This window comes from Passer montanus, unplaced genomic scaffold, assembly GCF_014805655.1.
Source record: "Passer montanus isolate IOZ18808 unplaced genomic scaffold, ASM1480565v1 scaffold150, whole genome shotgun sequence".
Lineage (NCBI taxonomy): Eukaryota > Metazoa > Chordata > Aves > Passeriformes > Passeridae > Passer > Passer montanus.
In genome coordinates, this window is record NW_024362052.1 from 392,318 (window position 1) to 410,555 (window position 18,238).

At 51.9% G+C, this 18,238-nt stretch overlaps 2 protein-coding genes across 6 annotated transcripts in view; one reads left to right on the plus strand and one right to left on the minus strand.

The window, feature by feature from the left end:
* Positions 1 to 4,661: 4,661 nt before the first annotated feature.
* PAQR3 (progestin and adipoQ receptor family member 3) lies at positions 4,662 to 11,056 on the plus strand. Of its 3 annotated transcripts, XM_039701968.1 has the most exons (7): positions 4,662 to 4,953; positions 5,060 to 5,222; positions 5,946 to 6,101; positions 6,784 to 6,981; positions 8,322 to 8,412; positions 8,715 to 8,863; positions 9,272 to 11,056. In XM_039701968.1, exons 1-6 carry the CDS (start codon positions 4,769 to 4,771, stop codon positions 8,855 to 8,857), a joined length of 936 nt encoding a protein of 311 aa, XP_039557902.1. In that variant the 5' UTR covers positions 4,662 to 4,768; the 3' UTR covers positions 8,858 to 8,863; positions 9,272 to 11,056. The 3 variants fall into 3 exon arrangements, with proteins under 3 accessions (XP_039557902.1, XP_039557903.1, XP_039557904.1); XM_039701969.1 differs by lacking the exon at positions 8,715 to 8,863; XM_039701970.1 differs by lacking the exons at positions 4,662 to 4,953; positions 5,060 to 5,222 and adding an exon at positions 5,538 to 5,597.
* Positions 11,057 to 11,626: 570 nt separating this feature from the next.
* The window catches only part of BMP2K (BMP2 inducible kinase), a 49,095-nt gene continuing 42,483 nt past the window's right edge, over positions 11,627 to 18,238 (minus strand). For 2 of the 3 annotated variants that reach the window (XM_039701904.1, XM_039701903.1), the window contains one exon: positions 11,627 to 16,746. In XM_039701904.1, the coding sequence (XP_039557838.1) occupies positions 15,311 to 16,746 (1,436 nt within the window). In that variant the 3' untranslated portion in view covers positions 11,627 to 15,310. The remainder of the gene's footprint in view (positions 16,747 to 18,238) is intronic. The other variant, XR_005626739.1, reaches the window with a different exon arrangement.

Below are 18,238 nucleotides of genomic sequence, written 5' to 3' on the forward strand. Positions count from 1 at the left end.
CATCTGCTTAATGTGGAGGGAAAAGATGTTGCTAAATTGGCAGCAGAACAGTGGGCAGGGCAGGAGAGGTGCCTTCTCCATTGTGTGCACAGGGCAGTTCTGCTGGCTGCAAGGGCTCAGGCAGCAGAAAAAACCCCAAATGCCATCCCTGCTCCTGCTATTGGCAGCTGCTCCCTCATCACCAAAGAGAATTTACCGCACCACTGACAGATGCTGAGATTCAGAAGCTGGAGCTGAAAGCCAAAGGGATTGATTCAAAAAACAAAAACACACCTTGGAAAAAAAAAAATTTAAAAATATATAGGAAGAGCCCTACCAAACCAGGTCACTTCAGTGCACACATCACATGGCATCTCTCCATGGGGAGAGGAAAGAGAGAGCTGAGCCCCCACGCAGATGTCTGCAGGTCTGTCTGCAGCCCTCCTGGAAGCTGTTTGCTGCTAAACCAAAGAGCTGCAGGAAACCACGGAGAACTTGGCCACAAAATTCCTAGTGAGGACAATGGGAGGAGAGAAGACTTTCAGGGAAGAGGACCTTGAAGTCAAGTTTTCTTGGTATTAAAGTCATTATCAAACACAAGATATTTGCATCCCTAGTGTTGTTTCATGAAGGGAATTGGTGGATCAGGGCTGTCCTGGGATTTCTCTTCTTGCACACACACTTTCTCTGTCAAAGCCCCTTTGGCTCCTATGAGGCTACAAGTCTTAGTTTCTTATATGTGACTCTACTGTGTACCAACACCCAGGAATGCACTGCACAGCTGCTGTGGCTATCCCCAGAACAGGATTCCTGTGTTGTACATGACAAGGGGCTTTAATACCTCCCCTCCCGATGTCACGCACGGCCCGGGGCTCAGGGACAATCCATGCACGCGAACACCTACATGGTCTCTGTGGCCATAAAGCAGAGCCTGTACTTCATGCACAGGTTTTGCCAAAATGCTGCACACAGCATGCCAATGTATCCCTCCTGCTTCCTGTCCCCAGGGAAAACACCATCGTGTTCATCGCAGGCAAAGAAACTCCGAGCTATCCACCAACGCTGCTGTAGGCACGATGCACAGGAAGACACGCAGTGCCTTCTGACAATTTCCTAACTAAGGCAGACTGATACAGGGTTTAATTCCTGGGCACGAATGTCTTTTCTGGAAAACTCAGAGCAAGCTGAATTCTCCCAGAGCATCGGATTCCAACAGTGGGAAAAGTTTGAGTCCCAGAGCACCTCCCATTTCCTTACTTGTAACGTGGAAAGCCCCCGAACAAAAGTCGGGAGGAGGCATTTTGCCAGGCACTTCAGAAGAGGGCAAACGGAGCCACGGTAACTTTCGGAACATTAGCACCACCCCGATGCGCGCTGCTAGGGCTCTGCGGGGCCCGGCCCGCCGCGGGGAGCCCCAAACTCTGTGGAATGAGGGTGAGGATGACGAGGCAGCCGGCAGGAGGCAGGCCCAGGTGCGGCGGCAGGACGGGCGGTGCGTGGAGCAAGGCTGGCACCTGCCGGGAGAGCTGGGCATGAGCGGCGCGGAAACCAGTTTCAATGCCTCAAAAATCAGCACCGAAAAATATTTCCACTCTTTCAGTTTTAAAACTGAACCACTTTGGGGTTTGCTCACATTCCGCCGTCAACATTTGAGATATTTGGTTGGGATCATTGTCCTTCCCCCAGCTGCTCCCTGGAAAACCAGAGCATACATGGAGCAGGGCACAAACAGATCCTGGGATTCCACACAGTCCGACCAGGTTTCCTCACCGGCTCCGCTCTAGGTTTCCAGCGGCAGAGCCCTACGCCGCTTGTTCCCTAAATAATTTCAATGTGGTGCAGGCACACAGTAGCGGCTCGGGCTGGTGCCTCGGGAAGGTCCAGGGACAAAGGGTTCCCCGGGCGTTTGCCATCTCTCCGGCTGAGTCTGGGATCCCTGCGGAGCCATCGGCTCCTGCTGTCTCGGAGCGCCGGCTCACCCGTGCGGAGCCCGCAGCCCTTGGCCAGGCCCCGGGGCAGCTCACGGCCCCGTGCTGGGGGCGCTGTCCATCCCTCTGTCCATCCCTCCGTCCATCGCTCTGTCCTGGGCACAACCCGCAGCTGCCCCGGAGCCCCCTGCTCTCAGCGTGCTGTCAGCAGGCAGTTCGGCTCCTGGGTAAGCTCCTCAGCCGCCTCTCTGAAAGCCTTCCCCACGTCCATCTGCACAGTTGACTCCAGTCCCAACAGGAAAGTAGGGAACCTCTCGAGCTCTTTCATCTTTCCTCCCAATTAATCTTATCTGCCAGTAAAATTCGACATCGTAGGAATCGAGTGTAGGAATTAGGGCAAGCTACTTACTTACCCAGGAAGGTCAATTTAGGTCAAAGCTACCGCACACAGATGGCTAATTTCAATCCCTTACACATACAACACAATTGTTCAATAAACTCAAAATAAATAGTGTAAGTAATTCATTTAAAGCTGCCCTGATTGTTTCTCAATTTCCTCTATTAATTTAACCTATAACACTCCTCCTATCAAAGCTTCAAAGCTCTAACTTAACATCCAATTAAAGCTTCTTTAGGAAAAAAAAAAGTGCTGTCAGCACGGATTTCTTCCGACTGAGCCCCTTGAAGCACTTGGGAGTTCGTTTAAATTGCACTGGGCTTAGGACCAAAGCACTTTTTGCAGGTATAATCGTCTCAGTCAGCTAATGAGACAATGGACAATTAGGATTAATTAAGGTTTTTAACTCGGTATCAGCCTTCTGATCACCCTTTGGTGACGCTGGAGCAAAGAAAAAATCCCTGGGTGTGTCAGCGGGAGCTGGCGGGAGCGCACACCGTTCTCCCCAGCTCACTGCGATCGGGGCTCAGCTACGGCTGAGTCCCCCTGAGAACGCCTTCTCTCTGCGCTTCTCTCCTAAATTAGGCTTACTAACCTCATCATGGAAAGCTTGGGTGAATGGCAAATCCTGAACCAGAGGAGCAGGACGGAACAGGAAACAGAAACTAAGTAAATCAGGGACGAACCATTCCGAGTCAGCCTCCAAATACATCCCGGGAAGCTGAAACGCAAGCAAGTATCTTAAAGCTGAGCCCGCTCAATTATTATTGTGGACAGGATTCCTCTGAGGAACTCCTGGAGTTCCATGAGGGGGAAAAGGTACCCAGCACGCGGAGCTGCTGAGCAGGAGGGAGGAGGCAGGGCAGGAGCAACAGCGCTCTAAGGACACTAGCAGGGAGAAATCTCAGTGAATGGTCGACCGGCACAAATACTCAAGAGCTGCTGCCGGCCGAATCCAGCTTAATTTGGGGAACCAAATGGCCTAACACAAACCTGGGGGTGACACGGCACAGCTGGTTCTGCCCAACACCTGGCCTCGAGTGTCAGGGTGGATTTAAACCTCCCATCGTCCCCATCTTTTAGTTCCTGTGATGCACCTGTGCCAGGGGACAGCCCCGCACGCTCCTCACGGCGTTTGGTGTAATGAGACCGAGACCTTTGAAGGGCCTTCCCGGCACAGGACTGCCAGCATCACCCTCTGGCACACTTGTCTGCAACTTGGAAACCAAAAGTCTTGTTATTATACCTAGGGAATTAATGCTTTACCCTCACTACTGTTTTGTTTGTTTGTTGTTTGTGTTTTTGGTTTGTTTGTTTTTTTTTTTAATTAGCAAAAAACCATTAAAAGCAACTGGCAAACACCATACAACTTTTCTTACTGGGGCAATGCAAACTTTTGGAAGAGTGTTTCTCACTACTAAGACTTTTTGTTACTTCCCAGAGTACACAAGGCAACTCTCAAAATGCTAGTAATCATGATCTCAATTAATCAGACGTTGCACATTGCAATTGCAATTCCCACGGGGAATGACAGCCCTTGGGGTTGTTTGACCTCAGAAGTTTGTTCCTGGCCTCTCTCACTGAGGTTTGCAGCCTCAGGCCGACCTGACCGGCCCAAAGGCACATCTCTGTTGTTCCAGAGGGCCGAAATGCCCAGGGGGTCCCAGTGGGTTCAGAGGTTCTGAGGAGTCCTGGAGGGTCCTGGAAGGTCTGAGGAGTCTGAGGCACCTCAGGGCTTTGAGGAGTCCAAGATATCTCAGAGGATTCTGAAAACCTGAGGGGTCCCAGAGGGACTGAGGCACCCCAGGGTGTCTCAGAGGGTCGTGAGGCTCTGGGGAGCCCCGGCAGTCTGGGACGCCCTGGAGGGTCCTGGCAGGTCTGAGGGGGCTGAGGAGTCCAAGGCACCTCAGGGGGTCCCAGCGGGCCTGAGGGGTTTGAGGGGCCCTGGGGGGTTCCGGCAGGTCTGAGGGCTCTTAAGACACCTCAAGGGTGTGAGGAGCCCAAGGTGCCCCGGGGGGTCCCGGGGGTCTGAGGGGTTCCGGGCGGTTTGAGGGGCCCCAGAGATCTGAGAGCTCTGAGGGGCCCCGGGGGGATGAGCGCTCTGAGGCAGCGCGGGGAACTTCGGACTCCAAGGCGCCTCGGAGGATCCCGGAGGTGCGCGGGGTCCTGCGAGGGTCTGGGAGCTCGGAAGGACCCCAGGAGCCCGGCGGATCCCGGAGGATCCCGGCCGGCCCCGGGGGCTCCGGAGCGCTGAGGGCGCTGGGGCGCCGCTCGGGCGCCCCCTAGCGGTCATTCCCGGCGCAGGACGGGGCCGACCCGCGCCGTGACGCCATCGGCGGGCGCCGCGCGGTGACGTCATCACGGCCCTTCCCGGCGCCGCTCCCGATCCCGATCCCGCTCCCGCTCCCGGCCCCCGGCCCGCGAGGGCGGCTTGGGGCGGTCCGATGCGGCGGCGGCGGCCAGGATGCACCAGAAGCTGCTGCGCAGCGCGCACTACATCGAGCTGGGCAGCTACCAATACTGGCCGGTGCTGGTGCCGCGCGGCATCCGGCTCTACACGTACGAGCAGATCCCGGTGTTCCTGAAGGACAACCCCTACATCACCGATGGATACCGCGCCTACCTGCCCTCCCGCCTCTGCATCAAGAGGTGAGCGCGCCCCGCGGCCGCGGGCCTGCCCGGGCCCCGCCGCCGCTGCTCACGCCGTGTGTGTGTTTGTGTGTGTGTGTGTGTGTGTGTGTGTGTGCTCCCGCAGCCTCTTCATCCTCTCCAACGAGACCGTCAACATCTGGAGCCACCTGCTCGGCTTCCTGCTCTTCTTCACGCTGGGCATCTACGACCTGACGGCCGTGCTGCCGGCGGCCGGCGCCTCCCGCGAGGACTTCGTCATCTGCTCCGTCTGCCTCTTCTGCTTCCAGGTGGGCGCCGGCTGCCCGCGGGGCCGGCACGGCCGGCACGGCACAGAGCCCGTGCTGAGCGAGCGCGCTCCTCCGGGCCGCCTCTTGGAGCTGCCGCAGTTTGAGCGGCTCCAGATGCTGCTGGAAAGGGCCAAGCACCGGAGCACCGGGATGGTCGGGGAGGGCTGGTGGCCTCACTTGTTACTTGTCAGAGGGATCTGTTTGCACAGCAGACATGTCCCCTGCAGCTCCTGTGCAGCATGCTGTCCTTGCGAGAGCTGCGTTGTGTTCTCTGCAGGGCACAGGATGCCTTTGTACAGCCACAAGTGGCTCTAGTGCTCCTCCCTGCTCCCGCAGAAGGCCACAGAGAACCAAACGCTTCTCAGGGAAAAGATTGTAAGCCAGCCTAGGAGCAAACAGAGTTAAAATTTCTGAGTGCTCCCTCAGTCAGGGCACACAGCAGGCACTCAGGGCAGATTTGGGCTCTGGGCTCTGCCCTGTGCTGGTGCGGATGTGTCTCCCTGGAGCACTGCCAGCTCTCTGGGCCTCTGGAGCTGTTACTTGTACAACTGGTTACCGCGGTTTGCGGTGTCCTGCTCCTCCTCCCCCTGCCAGAGCAGCTCTGTGCCTGGCTGGCAGGGATCACAAATGCCTGCACAGCACATCCTGGGCCGGGCGCTGAGGCTTGCTGTGCTCCCTGCTCCTTGGTAAGGAATTAACCCCCTCCTCTGGCTCTCTGCGTAGGTCTGTATGCTTTGCTCAGTAGGATACCACCTGTTCTGCTGCCACCGCTCCGAGAAGACCAGCCGGCGCTGGATGGCACTGGACTACGCGGGCATTTCCATCGGGATCCTGGGCTGCTACGTGTCAGGAGTGTTCTATGCCTTCTACTGCAGTAACGTGAGTCAGGAGCACGTCCTTGCAGGGCTTGGTTTCTGTGCTGCAGGAAGGGGTTCAGTGCAGGTGTCCAAGGAGAACAGGAGCGTTGGGGCAGGGATGGGAACTGGGACATGTCCCTCTGACCTCAGCAGAACTGTGCCAGCTGAAGAGACAGGCAAATGCAGGTTCTCCTTTCCAGCTGTTGATTGCACAAGCCTCAGCAAAATATTTAAATTTCTCTCAAGGCAGGGAAACTTTACAGGTCCTACCTGTATCCAGTGCCTGAGGCTGGTCGTAGGATGTGTCCCATCACAGGTACTTTATTCAAACAGCATTGCCCACGAGGTAGCTGCTGCGAGGCAGAAACAACCTTGTTTTCCCTCCTCCTAAGAGAGGATGAGTAAATGAGTTCCCTGTCAAGGCCTGCCCTGGACATGGCTGTCCAGGAGCAGAACTGGGCTGGTGAGGCACAGTGCATTGAAAACATTTGGTGCAGGACCTCCTTGGAATGAAGGGTGTGGTGCCAGGTGCCCCCAGGAACAGTCCCCTCCCCTCAGTGCCAGGTGACAAGCAGAGGGCCCTGCACTCATACCCATGGCAGCAGGGACAGGGTGAGGCACCGCTGTGCTCGGTCACTGAAGCCTTCTGCCCAGAGCTGACTTTTGCACTCCACAAACTCGCCTTTGTTTCTTTGTGCCCCCAGTACTGGCGCCAGGTGTATTTGATCACTGTGCTGGCCATGATCCTGGCAGTGTTTTTTGCTCAGATCCACCCCAGTTACCTCACACAGCAGTGGCACAGGCTGCGCTCCATCATCTTCTGCTCCGTGTCTGGCTATGGAATCATTCCCACCATCCACTGGGTTTGGCTCAATGGCGGCATTGGGGCATCCATTGTACAGGTAAAAAAAAAAAAAAAACCCAAAAAAAAACCTTTTGCTTTTCACTTGCCATCCTTCTTGAGTTCTCTTACACTTGGGGAAGCAGGAGGAATTCAAATCCTTCTAAGGACAGAATTCTTTTGGTTGATACGATCCAAATGGGAACACTGAGAAGTGTGTTGAGAGGGGATAGACAGCTTGGGAGGCTTCCTTGTGCTGTGCTGCCCTAGAGCTGCGCGGTGGGAAGGAAAGCAGGATCCAGCTGTGCCTGTGCCTGGGCATGGAGCAGCCTGTGCGGGCAGACCGCACCCTGGCCAGGGCAGGGGCCAGGAGCTGAGGTGCCTGTGGAGCAGGAAGGAGCCTGTCAGGCTGCAGGAGTGCTCAGGGCTGGCCGCCTCCACAGCTCCAGAGGGCAACCAGGAGACACTGGGATGATGGGATGATTACTTGTCTCCTTGTCTGTTCCCTAGGATGGCAGCAGAAATCAGCATTTATCTGCTCAGCCCTCTGTCTCCCACACAATCCTCCTCTAACAGCTCTTTCATGTTACTATTTTCCTGTTTGCTTCACCCCTTGGAATTATGCTGTGAAAGCAGCAGCCCAGTAGAGCCAAAGGCATGCCCCAGTATGAACCACCCTGAAATCGCTACAGTTGCTCAGCAACACCTGATGGTGCTGAAAGAAACACTTCATTTTCACAGTGAGCACAAACTGCACACACCTGGGCTGGCCTGGATGCGTGGCTGTCCCCTGGGGTGAGGGTTCAGCCAGGTCCAGAGCTGCTGTGGAATGTGGCAGAGCACCACTTCGAAATAGATGTGGCCTTTATGCAGGACATTTCACAGTGTCCCCCGAAAAATCAGCAGTAGCAGTTGTGCCCCCACACTTCCCCATCTGGCTTCCCCTGGGGTAGCAGGATGGTGTCTACAGTACGCATTTTGTTTCCGTACTTCAGAAGAAGGGTCCACTTTTGGTAATTCTGCTAACAAGACCCACCTGGTGGCCATGTTGCTGGTGCTTGAGCAGTGCTGTGTGCAGCTGCTGCCATCCCAGCCTCAGTGGGATGTGCTGTGCAGGCTCAGGGCAGTGGCAGGTGACCTTGCACAGCCGCATGCTGTGTCTGCTGGCAGCTGAACGGAGTAGCTTGTGTGTAGAAGCTAGAGGCTGGAATAAAAGAGGTTTCTTCCCACTCAGGCTTTCCCAGAGTTTGGCATGTGTGTCCCCATTGGGTTTGTGCACAGCTAACACAGGCAGGGAAGGAAGATTCGGTGCTGTCATGCCTTTTCCTTTTTTATCCTTAGGGACATTTTTTTCTGGTTTTGCCTTCTAACAGAATAGGAGAGCTTGCTTTTCTTTTGCAGGAGTTTGCTCCGCGGGTATTTGTCATGTACTTCATCGCTGCTGTAGCTTTTCTCTTCTATATTTCCAAAGTTCCAGAAAGATACTTCCCAGGTAGGAAATTCTCTTCTGGCTGTTTTCTTTTCTGCAGTTAAGCTTTCTACAGTGCCACAGTCCTTGCTGTGGGTGCTGAACTTCCTGGGAGAGAACAGGCTGACCGTGTTCCCCATGCAGTGTTCCCACACAGAGTAAAGGAGTGGGATGAGGCAGACAGCTTCCATCAAGTTCGTTAAAGAACTTTCCCTGTCAGCCCTCACGGGCAGGGTGTGGCAGAGCTCTGCAGGACGCCGATTGCTGATTGCACTGCATGGCCAACTTTTAACAGCTGAACTCCATATCCCTGTTCTCTCCCACAGGCCAGCTGAACTACCTTGGCTCGAGCCACCAAGTGTGGCACATCCTGGCAGTGGTGATGCTGTATTGGTGGCACCAGTCCACAGTGTACATCATGCAGTACCGGCACAGCAAGCCCTGCCCTGAGTACAGCGCGGACTTGTGAGCCAAGGTACGGCTGCTGCCACCTTCGGGAGCAGGACACCGAGCACAGGCTTCGGGAATGCCGGCCTGCACCTCGGGTCGCTGCCCCACAATGGGTCCTGACTGGTGCCAATAAAAAGCAGGCGTGTGATGCCAGGCACTCTGCTCACCTGTGCTGCTGCACTGGATGAGGCTCTGTGGAGCTGCTGGGGCCTTGAGCAGTTTTAGAGCAGGCTGGACTTAGCCCTGGCAGATCCCTTCCAGCTCTGTGTCACAATCTGAGTAGTCTCAAACCATCATTAGTACTTAAGTACTTTTCCTCAGGCTTTTGTCAGGTTTTCAGTCTGCTCAGCATTGTTCTGGATGTTGTGGAAATCAGATGAGTTGCCAACTACACGTGCACAGTGATTTACCTCATTTCCCTGCTCTATTTCAGAGGCAGCACAAGAGGATCTGTGACTCTGAGGATCTGGGCCTCATGTGAAGAGCTGTGTTGTCAAGGACTGAGGCAGTTCCTTTCCTGACTGCTGGACTGTTACCCCCTTGCTGGGACAGAGTGTTACTGCAAGCTTTGATAAACACAGCAGCACTGCCTGGGTCAGAGGGGTGTTTCCTTCCCAGCCAGTTCCTGCCCTGCAGTCAAGAACCAAGTGGCTCTGCCTGGAGCGGGACAGCAGGGGCTGAGCTAACTCGGCACACAGATCCCAGCAGGATGCTTTGTTGCTTGGCAAACACCAACGGCTCAGGCCTGGATGCCAGGTTTGCAGGGGGAGTGCACATTTAGGAGAACACTCCTGGCAGCCGTCCTGTAAAATTGTAGGAACTGTGGGATCCAAAGCACAGCCCTGTGGGCAGTGCATCCCTCAGCCTTGACGTGGAAGATGTGCTTATGCTTTGGCATTGGCACAGAAACACATGAACTGGAATTCAGTGGATTTCTGTCCTGGATGAGCTCTCTCCCATTCCCTGGGAGATAAGATCACATGACATCCAGCACACCTAGATCTTCACTGCAGATCTTGAAAATAGCCTCCCCCAAGGGGGGTCGGGGTCGTGCCAATGCTTTAAGAAATTTCTCTAGATCCCTTCAGCAAGCTGGAATCAGTATTCAAAATATTCCAGGAGTAGCACTAAGCCTGCGTGTCCATGTTTTGTTGCTGTTTTGCAATCAGGGAACCTGCTGGGGATGCAGATTCCTGAACTTTGGCCTTTTCCAGTGTGCAGGATGATACTGCACTCGCAGACACCGCTGTCCAAAAGGACTTGCTTTCACAATCCTGCCACAGTGCCAAGGCTGCTTGGAGTTTCAGGATGTGATGTGGAACCATTCCTTATGAAATGAACACCAGGGAGCCACGGAATACGCTGGTTATTGCACAGCTGCAGCCCAGCACCATTAAGCTCCAGGGGTGCCAGTTTTCCAAACAGCACCGGCATCCTTTGGACTTGTGGGTTAGAGGCAAGGGTGCTGCTGGGACAAATCCTAAGTGGCTGTGTACTTGTGGAGGCTTCCCTCCAATCCACTGGGAGAGGCTGGCTCTGTGCAGTGACTGCCCCAGGGCAGGCAGGCTCTGTTGGTTGCCCGAAGCTGCCTCCCTCTGGGCTGAGGCAGAGGAGCAGGACTTGTTTTCTGGTCAGGGCATGCCAAGGAGATGTGGAGTGGAGGTGGAAGCTTACAGACAGGCACCTGCACTCCTCAGGCATGGAGAAGGCAGGATGGAAACTCCTCCTGATATGCTGGATAGGGATGCTGTCTGCGGTTTTGGTGTTTTTCTGTTGTTTTTTTTTAACTCCAGAAACAAGTATTGGCAAAACTGACTCTTCATTACTGATTCAGCTCCCAGAGCTTTCAGCCTTTCAGTGTGAACACTGATTTTTTAATGATTTTTTTAACTTGACAGCCAAGCAAGTTTCAAGTGCACTAATTACTACTACTGAAGCCTGACAAGGAACTTGCAAGTGTAAAAGTCTGTTTCCAGTGTTATGTGTACAGTAGTACCCCAATAATGTGTCTGTACTCTGAAATATTACTGACTTCAGCATTTGCTAATGTATTTTTATAATGGAAACTCTCAACTTCTCCAGCAGTTTCCACCAGATAAGGAAACTGATTGCCAAGATGTGCATTTTTACCTGACACAATTTATCAAGCTGCATGATGATCTTTGATGTACATATTGATCCTATAAATAAATTCCAGTTTGTTGGTTTTTTCCTTGGAGTAACATCATTCCTGCATCTCATGCAGCAAAACAATAGATGTCAGTGGCTCAGCCATGGAACTTGTGCCACAGACAGGGATTTTTGGGGGAGACTCTCTAGCTGAACTTGCTGATGAACTCAGCTTTTCAGCCTACTACCAAGTACTCTATTAACAGACTCCTGCTGCTTTATCTGTTCTTGACCATTTCCATTCTTACTTCAGCTCACCTGAGAGTAAAATCAATGCAAGGAGCATCCAAAGAACCTGCTGCAGTAAACAACTGCAGGAAGGGGCTCATACAACATTACAGTTCTGTCCAGAAGTGCAGAGCTCAGTACAGTGGCACTGGGACCCATTCACGACCTTTCTGCAGGAAGGCTTTAAGGAGTAACACTGAACTGAAGGATTTCAACCAGTTGGATACTGCAGGATAATTGGGCAGCAAATACGACTACTTAAAACGGTTTTAAGAGAATCACAGGTGCTTACATGACAGCTACAAAATCATTCAGCAGCACTGCTTATAATGAGTAAATGAAACCTCCACACAAATACCTCACAACACAGTGTTGAAGAGACCTGCAAAGGCACTGTTACCAGGTTCCTTTATTTAACAACTCCAAGGGTTTTATGATATACATCAGCCTCACAAAAAAAGTTAAAAGTTCTCGCTTTAGTAGTACACAAAAAAGCTTTAGAAACTCCAAGTCTAACAAGAAATGGAAGTGTAGTTCAGGCAAGTGCACTTAAAAGCTGAATGCCAGCAATTTTAAAATAGTTTTTATGCTCTTTAATAGTAGGTGATGCCTCAGTCATAACTTTACCATACACACCATCTCCTTGATTTCCTTTCAAAATAGGCTCTATGGAGCAGTAACACCCTTGGTGCTCAACTCATAATCACTCAGGTCACAAACATGATTGTGGCTGCTGGGTTACCAACACCACAGCAGCTCCAAGGGGTATGTGATGTGTGCGAGCATGTGTATATTTTATATATACTTCTTAGATATATAAAAATACACGATATAGTATAAAAAACTTCAGATAAACTCTTTTTCTCACAGTAGCAAATATAATCAACTTATTTTCACAGTACTTGGTTTTACTAACTGGGACACCCAGAATGATTATAAGCTTTTTCCGCCTCCAACACTGGTGCTCACAGAGCCCTCCACCACAGCATTAATTGTATTAATTACATACCTAAGGGCCCTTTGAGTCTGCAGGCAAACACAACTACCTGGTTCTTCTTTCCACCACCACAACCACTTAAAAGAGGTTGTGCTTCTTAGCACTTGGGGACAGACTCTCTCTCCAGCAGCTGATCCTGGAAGGCCTGTGCTTCAGTCCCTCAGCATGCTGAAGGAGAAGCTGTAAAAACCCACTGGGATTTCTGTCTGGAAGGGAAGTGCCAACCTTGCCCTCTCGCTACCACAGGCAGCACGTACATGTCTACTGCAGCAAGGGCTTTCCTGCTGTCTACTAAGGTCACATTGCACTCCACACACCCTGAAAAAAGGCAAAGGATACCCCGTTCCCTGACAGTCCCACATTTCACCTCCTTTGAATAGCGGATAGTGGCTGAAAACAACCCCCAACTTGGGTTCAGTTGTGTATAATCTACATACACCAGGAAAAGTCAGCTTAGCAGGGTGAACCAATCTCACATCGACCATGAGAAAGGATAAAATAACTGAAGAAAAAAAGCTAAATTTAAGCAAAAACCTGACTGGTGTCTCAAGTATGAAGAACCAGGTTTCTTAAGGCCATTAGGAGGCAAATATCAGAGGCCATAAATCGTGCCAGCTCTAGAGTCTGAGGTCTGCAGCTTGCCTTGGCCTTGTGTCTCCCTTCAGCTTGGCTGTGCTGCAGTGTAAGTGCACAGAGACCCTGTGCCAAAACCCCCTGCAGCCCCTTCAGCTATGCCAACAGCCCGTGAACACATCTCCTATTTGTCATTTACCTGATGGCTTCTGCCCACACTGGCTCTGCCGATGCCCAGCCTCCTCCCTGCACCTCTCCTCCGGGCCCTGGAGCCAAGCCCCGGGGCCATGTGCATCCTTAACCCTTCCTGTTGCTTTCCCACTGGGAAGACAGCAACAGCCTGGCTTTGGTGAGGACCAACCACATTTAGGACCACAGTTTTCAGCTCATTTTGTGTCCACCTCACTGCCACATTTGTCATCTTGATGCATTCCAAGGGCTCTTCAGGCAGGTAACAGCTCTGAAAGACGTTGAGAAGGGCAGCTCATAAGCATGCACAGAGAGAAAGAAAAATAAAGGGAAAGAGACTGTAAACCTGAGTGTCAGAAATGCTACAAAAGCTGGCATGTGCTTCTTGCAACCTTTGGCACCAAACAGGTGAGAAGAGCAGTAATAAAGCCTGGAATGTCCTGTGTTGAAACATTTCTACTCAATCTCCTAAGGGCTTAACTCCTAATCCTGGAAAAGGCACACTGAAGCAGGCACAGCTGGAATATTCCACCTACACCCTGTGAGAAGTGAAACTGAGGAAGATGAAGGTAGCTATCTGTACACCATCACTATGAGCTACATTCAGATTCCAGAGGTAAGGGAAGCTGTCTCACATATATCCTGGGGGGCATTTTATCAAACTGATCCCAAAGGAGTCACGTGATTTGTTTTCAATGTGTTTTCAGTGAATAGTGAAAGGGACCAAATTCCCCCATCATCTCCTGAATATCCAGCAGGAGGCGTTGGGGGAAGAAAGCTCACAACCCTGAATATCTCACTTCACCTGTGAAAGAGGGGCACGTGAGGACACCCGGCCACAACCAGGGATGTCCCCCCTGTGCAAACACCCAGCTACCCTCTCCTCAGCCTCCGGTGGAGCGGGACAGAAAGGTGAGACAAGCCAAGGAGCCACCTCCTTTGTGTCCCTGTGAGGATGGCGTGGAAGCCAGGCTGGGCTGTCCCGAGGGGCACTGTCCCTGCACACAGTGTCCATCCTGCCTGCACACACCGCCAGCCTCTGCAACACAGGAAGCAAACCCTGTGCTCGGCAGTGTTCACACCTCCTGCCATCACACGAGGCACCTCCCGGTGCATGGCAGCAGGACAGGGGTCCTTCCCAAAAGGCTCCATGGGGTGACATGCAGCTCCGTGGTGCAGCAGCCACCAGCTCCTGCTGGAACACAGCCGAGGCAGGAAGCTTCTCCAAAGCTCAGTGCCTTTAGCGACCCTTAAAAGAGCATCAGGTTACAGTCATGTCATAAAACTGTTGTGGTGAAAAACCAACAGGTCTGAGAGAGGACACATTTCCTTTGCAATCAAAATCCATGAGGAAAACAGACACAAATCCCAAGTTGTAATTAAACCAACCCAACGGTTGTACCTCACAGTCAGTTCTGCAAGTCATCTGAAGCACTCCACGTGCCCAAGGACAGCCCCTCTTCCAGTGTGCTGAGGAGTCTCCCAAAGTGCTGCAATCCTGGCCACGTCTCTGCTGGCTCACTCCCCCACACATTCAGGCTTCTCACAGATCAGTAAATCACCTCCTTCTTTAGTTTTGACTCTACATTTCCAGTTTGCTACTTTACATTAATGGCACTTACTATTAAAAAAATAATTCAAAATTGACCATTTAGGCACACACACACAAAAAAAAAAGTCTGCCTTTCGTCTCTGCAGCTGCATAGATGGTCTGCAAGGTCCTAAGCCATAGCTGTGCTCTGGAATTCTAGGCCACAGCCCCCTGAGGATGTGGCTGCTTTATTTTTATTATTATTAAAGGTAGTTTTCACCTAGGAAGCAAAGACTGGGCTATTTCCAGCACATAATCTGGATATCAGTACGTCTTGGTTCTTAGGTCTGATGAGATACGAAGAAGCACCGCAGTTCATTAGCCTCCTGTACATATGGGAAGCATTTTCCATGTGCTCCCTGCCTCTTCTGCTCCACCAGGGCATATGGCAGAGGCAAGGAAAGGCAAGACCAAAGTGCACAATGACAGTATGTCCCAGGGCCCCAAGTCAGTGACAGCGATTCGTATTCAATTCCTCATTTCATTCTGGGAGCCACCTGCCATAAGGAAAAAACACTTCTGATTTTTTTTTCTCTTTTTCTCCAAAAGATCCAAATCAGAACTAGCCATTATTTGCAATTCCATCATGCATGTAGGCCACTGCCTCCTCAACCTGAAGAAGCTGTACAACCCAGGCCCCTGGCATTTCAATCACATAAATTACTCCACTAAACCTTTATTAAGGGACTTGGAGAGGTGTAGTGGGGGGAACCCACTGGAAGCCTCTACTGTTTAGAAGGGAACGGAGCTGCTCCGAAGGGATCTAACTCCAGTGCCTGCTGTGGCTGGCTCTGTGTGCTCTGCACCACCAGCTCTGTGAAGGGCACCGCACCAAAGTCATCAGTTTTCAGCCCGTCCCCTCCGTGAACAGCCCCGTGCAAGGAGCTCTGCCTGGGCCTGCCAGCCACCACAACTGCGCCGTGGTCCCCGCGGCTGTCCCCAAAGCCCTGGTGCTGGGCGTGGCGCATCAGCTCCGGCGGGTGGAAGGGTTTGGCTCCGAAAGGATCCAGCAGCGTCTCGTCCGTCTGCAGAGGGTTGGCTCGATCCTTGCTGTCAGTCAAGGCCACGCTGATGTTCTCCTTGGAGTCCGAGATGGTCAGGAACTCGTTGCTGCTCTGCGAGTCCCTGCGGCCGGCCTTCCTGTGCCGGCGGGCACGCTCCGGGGTGCGGTAGATGGGTTTCAGCCCCTTCTTGCTGCTGGTGGGGGTGCCGTGATGGCGCTTCCCGTTGTTCTTGGACACCTCCTGCTTCATGCGCCTCTGGCGGGAAGACAGCTTCTGCAGGTTCCGCTGCTGCTTCACCTTCTGCTGCTGCTGCTGCTGGCTGCCTGCGATCTCCTCAAACGGGACCAGCCCAAACAGGTCCTGTCTGCTCCCAGCAGACTTGGGGACAAGGGACGGCTGAAATGGGGTGCAACCAAAGATATCCACGCTCCGCAGAGAGGTGGGGGAGAGCAGAGGCTCCATCCCTGAGCCCTGCCCATCTTGCTGCGGCACCTTTTTGCTGAAAGGAGCTTTTATGAAAACATCAAAGTCATCCTGCTCTTGGCTTTGGCTGGGAAAAGCCACCTGAGAGGAAACATCTTTGACCACTTTCTCTCTTGCCTGAGGCTGCAGAGTGAAAAAGGGCACAGCTCCAAACACGTCAAATTCTTGGCCAGAGTTGATCAGAGTGCTTGGCACCTCAGGCAGGGACATAGGCACTGAACTGGGCTCTGTGATTTCACTGCTGCCCGCACCATCTCTGAACCGAGTGCCCAGGAGCCCTTCCACACATTTTTGCTTGGTTTGGTCACAATCCGAATCGGAGCTCTGCTTTTCTTCCTCCTCTTCTTCCACCTCTTCCTCAGAATCCATGAGGAGAGGTCGGTGGCCTAAATTCTCTGGTTCTGTATCATTGTCATCATTGAAGTCTCCATTCTCTCCGTGCAAGACTTCTTCATCCTCCTGCTCTTCTTCTTCCTCACTGCTCTTGGGAGAAGGAGGATCCGATTCAAAATCACTCTCTGACTCCTCACCACCTTTTGTCACATGTCCCTCTGCACTTTTCCTCCCTGCCTGGGGATCTCTAAATGCATGGCTCAGTTTTCCAGCCTTTGTTGGGATCCCTAAGTTATTTCCTTGATTGCTGGCTGAGTTATCCACTTGTTTTCCAGGGGAACCTGCGGGTCCAAAGAAAAAAGCAAATGAAAACTTAAAACACAGAAAGGCAAAACTTGCCCCACACACTCCACAGCCACACACTCCAGGAGCTGATGCAAAACATATATCCTGTACTTAGGGAGGGAAACCAGCTAAAAATCAGATCAGACATTTCAAACACACATAAAATGAACAGACAGAGCTGCCAGCTTTCCTTCTAAAGCACAAGGTGCCTGGAAATACAGTACCAGTATTTGGGGGGCATACACAAGGGGCTAATGGACACAGCTGATCTCCAGGAACAGCTTTTCAAACCCAGTCATTACACAGCCACTCTCCTCTGGAAGCAGCAAGATTTAAACACTAATTTTTTATATTATATTTTTAAGCACAAAAGCTATTTTTCTATGTGCTTCTGCTTTGATAGTCTGCTCTGACAAACAATGCTGTAGTCATGACAGCAGCTCCTTCTAACTTGTGCAGCAACTGAGGCACAAAGGCTCTTGCTTTTCCTCAAGTTTGAGAGCAATGCTTTCTGCTTTGTGCCTAAGTGCAACCTGTCAGCTCAGCTTCTCAATGGCAAGGAAATTCATCTACTTCTTTCCCTCTGCCAGCTTTCTCCCTACTATTCACTGACAACTGGAACTGAAGGAACAAATCACTGATGAGTCTTTTGTGGCATGGTTGCCTTGGAAACACTGGAAGCAATAAAAATTTTGCAGTGGTACAAAAAAGAGATGGCAAGAGCAGGCAGAGCAGGGGAGGCTGCACAGTAGCACTGGCACTGCTCTTGTCACTGAGCACACTCATTTTCTCCCTGTGTCAGAGCTCTGTCATGTGGGGTGATGTTTTCAAGAGTGTAACTGATTCTGATTTCTACTGGAAGGAAAAGGGAAGGAGGAAAATCAAAATACTCAAGTCTCCACTGGATAAAGCACACTTGCCCTAGAAATGTCCTCTTGGCCACAGACAGGGTGCCTAATGTTACATGTAACACCAGCAGCAGCAGGAAAATTCACCTCCCAGCAGGCCCAGAGCCACTGCCCACAACCTGTGTGCCCAAAGCCTGGGTGCCACTGTGCCCAGAGAAGCTGTCAGGCACCCTGGCACTGGGGACAAGCCTCTCACATCTCCAGCATCTGACAGTAGCTGGGGCCAGGGCTGCTCCTGTGGAAGAGCTATTAGAGAATATTAGAGAACTCTACCCACAGCACTGCACTGCACCCCTGACCTCACCCAGCCAAAACTGATGTCTTCCACTTAGGGCTGTGTTATACAAACAGAGACATTTAACCTACTCCATGTGTTCAAAGGATGGAAAAAGCTAGGGATGGCTACAGGCATCTGCTACTTCTCCAAAAATCATCTTCAGCCAAAATCCCGCTCATAACTCCTGCTCTTGCAATATACAAAACATTTTCTCAGCTAATTCTTTCTTTCACAAGGAAACTAGTGTGCAGCTACTAGGTCAAGTCAGATTCTTTCTTTCTATGCTTCAGTTTTACAAGAGCC